Source organism: Physella acuta, unplaced genomic scaffold, assembly GCF_028476545.2.
Source record: "Physella acuta isolate Inbredline_101_S28 unplaced genomic scaffold, ASM2847654v3 ptg000171l, whole genome shotgun sequence".
In the NCBI taxonomy this organism is placed as follows: domain Eukaryota; kingdom Metazoa; phylum Mollusca; class Gastropoda; family Physidae; genus Physella; species Physella acuta.
In genome coordinates, this window is record NW_026731690.1 from 747319 (window position 1) to 755117 (window position 7799).

General features: G+C 42.0%; 1 protein-coding gene across 1 annotated transcript; it reads right to left on the bottom strand.

The window, feature by feature from the left end:
• Positions 1-294: 294 nt before the first annotated feature.
• On the bottom strand, positions 295-7799 carry LOC131936206 (achacin-like). Its single transcript, XM_059293119.1, has 9 exons — positions 7706-7799; positions 6821-7060; positions 6534-6690; positions 5548-5649; positions 4137-4271; positions 2968-3054; positions 2488-2596; positions 1985-2070; positions 295-835 (listed from the first exon to the last, which is right to left on the bottom strand). Exons 1-9 carry the CDS (start codon positions 7797-7799, stop codon positions 295-297), a joined length of 1551 nt encoding a protein of 516 aa, XP_059149102.1.

Here is a 7799-nt window from a genome sequence, read left to right on the forward strand (position 1 = left end):
CAATTCCTAAGCATTATAAAAATGAAAAGTGTGAAATGCCCTGATTGGACAAGTCTTCCCTAAATCTAACCCTAACATTAATTTTACACTGCTATTTGGGCATTCAATAGAATAAATCGAAAATGTATGAAATATGATGCATTTCAAAATGAGATGTTTAAAAATGTTTAAAAAAATATTATTTAAGAGTCCGAATATTACTAATCAGTTTCAAATTTACGGAATAATTTATTTCTGTTTTAATTAAAGCGGGAAATTATCATTAGAAAACCGAACCTTTGTCCAGTGGGAAGATTAGTTAAAATACAGAGAGAAAAGTCTATCTACAGATGCATAGGCGCCTTCTGACCAATCCACTTCATGAGTCTTGGCATGGTCAGCCCCAACTATAAACACGTCATCGGCCGGTGACGGGCGTTGAATGGTTGAGATGACGTCATCATAACGATAACCTGTTCTCCAAATGACGTAGCCGTAGCCGGGAGAATAAGACGCCCAGAATTGTGACAATGACGTCAGCGGTGTCGGGATCTCATCACGTCTGATGCCGTATGCTTTAGCCAGGTCGGTCAGGATGCTTTCGGTCAGTTGTTCTTCGTTGAGCGTGAACAGTTTTCTGGTTAAAGCCTCATCGGCGTAACTCGCCAGCAGGGCGTAGACGCCTGTGACGTTTGACCTGCCCCAGTCGTACGCTTGACCGAACCCCCGGTCAGAAAACATGACCGAGGCGGCGTGGGGTGAGGCTTGCAGCCACCAGGGGTCAGGGAACGTCATGAAAACTTTGCTGGCTGGGACTTCTTTGACGGCGTTTATGGCATCACGGACTCTCTTGTCTCTAGGTGAATACAATTGTAATGTTTAGAATCGAATCGTCTCTAGGTGAATACAATTGTAATGTTTAGAATCGAATCGTCTCTAGGTGAATATAATTGTAATGTTTAGAATCGAATCGTCTCTAGGTGAATATAATTGTAATGTTTAGAATCGAATCGTCTCTAGGTGAATATAATTGTAATGTTTAGAATCGAATCGTCTCTAGGTGAATATAATTGTAATGTTTAGAATCGAATCGTCTCTAGGTGAAAATAATTGTAATGTTTAGAATCGAATCGTCTCTAGGTGAATATAATTGTAATGTTTAGAATCGAATCGTCTCTAGGTGAATATAATTGTAATGTTTAGAATCGAATCGTCTCTAGGTGAATATAATTGTAATGTTTAGAATCGAATCGTCTCTAGGTGAATATAATTGTAATGTTTAGAATCGAATCGTCTCTAGGTGAATATAATTGTAATGTTTAGAATCGAATCGTCTCTAGGTGAATACAATTGTAATGTTTAGAATCAAATGTCATCTGGTATAATAATCAAGGCAAACAAAATATATGCAAACTTATTAATACAAATCCCATATACATAGCAAAACGCTTAACCATAACCATGTAAATGGTTCCATAATCCAATAAACCGTTGGATAATAACGTATTGGAAACCCTAGCACAACGCCTGGGCTGTAGATTGAGAAATGCCAGATGATGCCCATGTATCGTACCCCCTCACTCCACACAAGTGATGGACCCTAGGGACAGGCCCTTAGCTGTACAGCTCGGACTCAGCAGTGTCGCAGGAGATGCCGAAAGAAAACCAGAGTTGGTAATCCAAACACTGCTTTTTGAAGGGGCAACGCCAACCTTCAAGCACAACTACCCCACCCCGTCGTACGAATTAGAATACTTGAATTTATATAGGAAATATTTTACCAGTTCCCGCCCCCTCCCTCAGAAAATTTTAGTCACTGCCCTTCCCGCCCCCCCCCCCCCCCGCACGTTTTAAGTGCCACATAAAAGTTTGGGCAAAAAAGGGCACCGAATCATATCGGCTAAGCGGCACCACTGATATATTTCGGAATTTTCTATCCCAAATGTTGCTGTCCCCAGTCGACGAGCCTCATCAACCCGATCTATAAATAGCATCAATACATTACCTAAGCGGTTTCCAATTGATTTTTGTCAAAGTTAACTTGGGCACGGCTAAGATCACTTTCTTGGCACATACAACATCTCGTTCAAGCTGAAAGTAAAGGTTCGTGTCCATCAGATCCATAGATAAATATGATACTGGTTAATGATGGATCTATTCTTAGAGTTGATGGGTTAGGGCTATCGGAATAGGTCAAATCGTTTTCAATTAAATTAAATCATTGCAGCCGTTTATTCAAGAATACTATACTCTTGCTATACTCCAGGGTGAGTCGGGGAGTGGGTGGATCTGCTCAGTCTACTTCCCCACCCCTCCCCTGGACGAAATAGAAAAAATATTAACCTGAAAATATCCATAAAATGTTTAGTGTGTTTACCGGAAGTTTCAAGTGCACACCGTCACGGATACATGTGAACCCTACATTTTTTTAACCGGAAAAATGGAAAGAAACTTTGCCTTTCCTCACACCCTCCCCCGAACACACATGAATTATTATGGTATTATTACCGTGTCGAATGTGTTTCCATTGTGTGTGCTAGTGTGCATAAGGTGAAGAACATAAACATCAGAAGAATTCTCTATGGACACCAGCCGTCGGTTTAGGTAGAGTTTGTTTCTGTTTAAATTAAATCATCAGGTTAATTGATGTCCGTGTTGAGTGATCATGTTATTTCATTCTAAATATCTAATTATCTAATACAAACAAATTACACACAATTAAAAAAAAAACTTAAACCAACTTCTATCAAACTTTACTGTAAACCAAATGTTTTGCATTATGTTTACGAACAAAGTTAATTGCTAATGGAAGTTGATGCTAGAGATAGTGAGTGTAAGAAAATACGCCGCGTATAAAACACAATGCAATCTGCCCAGCTTCGCTTAGGCTTTCGAAAACATTTAGAATTTGAATGCTTAATTAATTCGCCCGAGGGTCGGTCTACGACCTCAGGAGTTATGTAGCAGATACGTGTTACTGAAACTGACCTTTCACTGGCTTTGAGAAATTCGTCTATAAATCTCACTGGTAGGGCACTCATTCCTTCTTTAATTGTGTGTACTGCATAATCACCACTAGCAGACAATAAAAAATGTATTTAAAAGGCATACATCAATAAAGCAAGCTTACAATAGGGCGTGTAAGTCTCGTTCTCTCTCACTTAAAATTTGAAATCTTGCTAGCCAGGAGAGATATACATTTTCGAACCCAACTAATTGTTTTGAACATGATGATTCCCATTGATAAAAAAACCACGGAGGCTATTTATTTCTACGCTTCACTTAAAGTTTTTGAAATATTATGAGTACCAAAACAAAACAATTATAACATGTTACTATTGAAAGAATCAAATTAAGGTTTAAGGTTTACTTTTGATGGTAAATGATGGCTACAAACATTGGTTACCTTTGATGGCCAAGACTGGCTACAAACATTGGTTACCTTTGTGGGTTAAGACTGGCTATAAACATTGGTTACCTTTGTGGGTTAAGGCTGGCTACAAACGTTGGTTACCTTTGATGGCCAAGACTGGCTACAAACATTGGTTACCTTTGTGGGTTAAGGCTGGCTACAAACATTGGTTACTTGTGAGGGTCAAGACTGGCTACAAACTTTGGTTACCTTTGATGGCCAAGACTGGCTACAAACATTGGGGCCAAGGCCGGCTACAAACATTGGTTACCTTTGAGGGTCAAGTCTGGCTACAAATATTGGGGTCAAGGCTGGCTACAAACATTGGTTACCTTTGAGGGTCAAGTCTGGCTACAAATATTGGGGTCAAGGCTGGCTACAAACATTGGTTACCTTTGAGGGTCAAGTCTGGCTACAAATATTGGGGTCAAGGCTGGCTACAAACATTGGTTACCTTTGAGGGTCAAGTCTGGCTACAAATATTGGGGTCAAGGCTGGCTACAAACATTGGTTACCTTTGAGGGTCAAGTCTGGCTACAAATATTGGGGTCAAGGATGGCTACAAACATTGGTTACCTTTGCGGTTCAAGTCTGGCTACAAATATTGGGGTCAAGGATGGCTACAAACATTGGTTACCTTTGTGGGTTAAGGTTGGCTACAAACATTGGTTACCTTTGTGGGTTAAGGCTGGCTACAAACATTGGTTACCTTTGTGGGTTAAGGCTGGCTACAAACATTGGTTACCTATAAGGGCCAAGGCCGACAACAAACATGGCCAATGGAGAAACATCTGGCGCGCTGTAACCCTGGAAGATGGCTAAGGCTTGAAGGAAGGCTTTCCCCTCGGCTGTGGCAACCTTGTCAAAAGCCTCGTCAAACCTGAAATAGGGCGAGTCGACAGCGTTTTTATTTTAGAGTGTTGGCTTGCATTGACTTTTATTTAGCCGTGTCTGATTGTCTTAAATGTTGACTAGACTTTGTAATAGAATATGTAGACGCATGTTTACCTAGGAATATGTGCATGTATTTACGCTTAATCGTGTAAGTGAGCCTTGATTTTAGTCATTTATTTGTCAAGTATAGGCGATATAGGCTAAGGCTAATATAGCCATACCATAGTATCAACTTACACCACCTAAATCCGCATACGTAACCAATGACTGATTACGGCACTGCCTACTACTTACGTTTACATTGTCAACTACGTATACATTGGCCACCTACGACACCATTGCCCACATACGTTAATATTGACCACTTACATCATCACTGACCACTTACGTCACCACTGACCACTTACTTCACCACTGACCACCGACGTCACCACTGACCACTTACATCACCACTGACTACTTACGTCACCACTGACCACTTACATCACCACTGTCCACTTACGTCACCACTGACTACCGACGTCACCACTGTCCACTTACGTCACCACTGACCACCGACGTCACCACTGACCACTTACGTCACCACTGACTACTTACGTCACCACTGACCACTTACATCACCACTGACCACTTACATCACCACTGACCACTTACGTCACCACTGACTACTTACGTCACCACTGACCACTTACGTCACCACTGACCGCCGACGTCACCACTGACCACTTACATCACCACTGACTACTTACGTCACCACTGACCACTTACGTCACCACTGACTACTTACGTCACCACTGACCACTTACATCACCACTGACCACTTACATCACCACTGACCACTTACGTCACCACTGACTACTTACGTCACCACTGACCACTTACGTCACCACTGACCGCCGACGTCACCACTGACCACTTACATCACCACTGACTACTTACGTCACCACTGACCACTTACGTCACCAATGACTACTTACGTCACCACTGACCACTTACGTTACCACTGAGCACTTACGTCACCACTGACCACTTACGTCACCAATGACTACTTACATCACCACTGTCCACTTACGTCACCAATGACTACTTACATCACCACTGTCCACTTACGTCACCAATGACTACTTACGTCACCACTGACCACTTACGTTACCACTGAGCACTTACATCACCACTGTCCACTTACGTCATCACTGACTACCGACGTCACCACTGACCACTTAAGTCACCACTGACTACCTACGTCACCACTGAGCACTTACGAGACGGTGTACATGTAACGCCCGTCATGTAGTTTTAGCTGCTCTAGAATGTCGGGTGTGACATCTGTACCATTGTAGCCTGTCATCTTCTCTAGGTAGTACCTGTGGTACAACAATATTATACAGTTAGATATCCCTACACCAACTACCTAGAGGCATGACCTCTGTACCATTGTAACCTGTCATTTTCTCTAGGTAGTACCTGTGGTACAACAATAATATACAATTAGACATCACACCTACTACCTAGAGGCATGACATCTGTACCTTTGTAGCTGTCATTTTCTCCAGGTAGTAGTTGAGGTACGTCAACCTAAAGTTAGAGATTTATCTACACCTACAGCCTAGAGACAATCTTAGGGGCGATCTGTGCTTAGCAGTTACGACAACAATATAAAAACCACTGCGCACTATTGAACGTGATGACGCGCTTTTGTCGTAGAGCCCATCCCCCTCCCCCCCTTGCTCCACACCCAAGAGGGCTGTGATAGAACTGCCTACTTATTCTGTCCGAATTTTAATTAATTCATAAAATAATAATTAGACGACCAGTTTAGTCAAATTAAAAGTCACGATGCATTGTCTCCATGTCTTGACCCACGTACCAATTACGAACCATAACTGTCAGTTAGAAGTGATAATCGTATAATATATAACATTCCATGATTGTTTGTGTTGTGTGCTCGAACGTCAGGTGTAGTAGCCCTTGGTTGAGTGTGTTTACACAAAACGAGATGTGTTCACGTGAAGACGGGTCAGTTGAAGGGTGACATAGCGTGTGCTAGGGTGTGTGGACAGCGAGAGGACGTGTTGTGGACGAAGTTGCTGTAAGTATTGTTCTATCAAATGTTGGCAATATTTATCTCTTGTATTAAACCTTTTCTGGAAGATATTTGAAGTCGACCCTTATATCCGTAGTGTAACGAAACCCCGGCCCGGCCTCAACTACCCAGGTGGGGATGTTAATATTTTTGAAAGCCCATTACCGAAACAAACGCCCCTGATTTGCCTTTTCCTCTGGGCTCAAGTCGTAAGGCACGTCTCCGCCCCTGACTTGTTCACTGGTGAGAGTTCTGCCCCTTAGGTAGTAGTGGGCGTTGACTGTGTTCCCATGATGCAAGGCAAACGGTTCTTTCGTCAGCCCTGGTGAACGAAGGTAAAGTATAATATTTTAGGTCATGTTCTTTATTAACATTCCTAATCTAGCATTAGCGTCACATATCGTGTGTGCTATGGTCTTTAATTAAACACAGCATAATTATTCAAACCTCACCCACAGTCCTAGACAGCTGGTCGACTCTGGTATGAACTTCCGGTATGAACCTCATCCCCCCTAACTCCAGCAGAAGGTCAGGAGCGTTGGGGAGGGTCGCCGTGTACAGCCTCCCACCCACACGGTCAGATAACTCGAACACCTCTACTGCCATGTTGGTGTATCGGAGTTTGTAGGCAGCGTACGACCCACTGGGCCCAGCCCCCACTATGGCTACGTCCACGGTCCTTGAGCAGACGACTATGGAACACAGGATCAGTGTGGATTATGCTATGAGTGTGGCTATGGAAGACATGGTCATTGTGGATTACGCTATGAGTGTTTATAAACAGTATATTTAAAAATGCTAACAATTTGGTTAACTTTAAAGTACTTTAAACATGTAAACTAATAATCTAGATTTAATGTAACGAAATATGTTACGAGTGGCTTATTTCATGTATTCTTTTTAAAAAGATTAACGTTTATAAAAATAACACTTAATTTTTTTTTTTAATTGATGTCTGACGATACTAAAATGTGTATTCATCATTATTTCTCGTTCGTGCCCAAGACACATGGGGCAGATGAAGTAGAGTTCAACTGCTTCAGAGACCTGGGCATATGAGGAGATAGTGTGGTCAGCACTACGTCCAGCCGCCTTTGTTTCCCTTACGTGAGTTAGGTACCTATCAGAGCTAGGTGGACTCAGAGACGTTCAATTAATTTGAACCCGGATTCGAATTCAAAACTTTCAAGTTAGCAGTCTAGCTCTCTACCGCTAGGCCACTCCGTCCCAAAAAGTGTATTAATCTAAGAAAATTGTTACACTGTTTCATTGTAATAGCGCTATAAGTGTTAATTCAATCACCAATTTAAAAAAAAATGTAATTGGACTAAACTTACGCTCGCCAATTTTGCTTGTATTTTGGTCGCTGTGAGAAAAATAATCAAGATAATGAGCTGTGAGGAGCAGCAGAAAATTCACACGTTTCCACAT

Coding starts and splice junctions, on each gene's coding strand:
- LOC131936206 (XM_059293119.1), bottom strand. CDS start 7,799: ATGTGGAAACGTGTGAATTTTCTGCTGCTCCTCACAGCTCATTATCTT. Junction 4,272..5,547: donor CGTTACATGTACACCGTCTC/GTAAGTGCTCAG, acceptor GCCCTATTTCAG/GTTTGACGAGGCTTTTGACA. Junction 3,055..4,136: donor GTCGGCCTTGGCCCTTATAG/GTAACCAATGTT, acceptor ATTGTCTGCTAG/TGGTGATTATGCAGTACACA.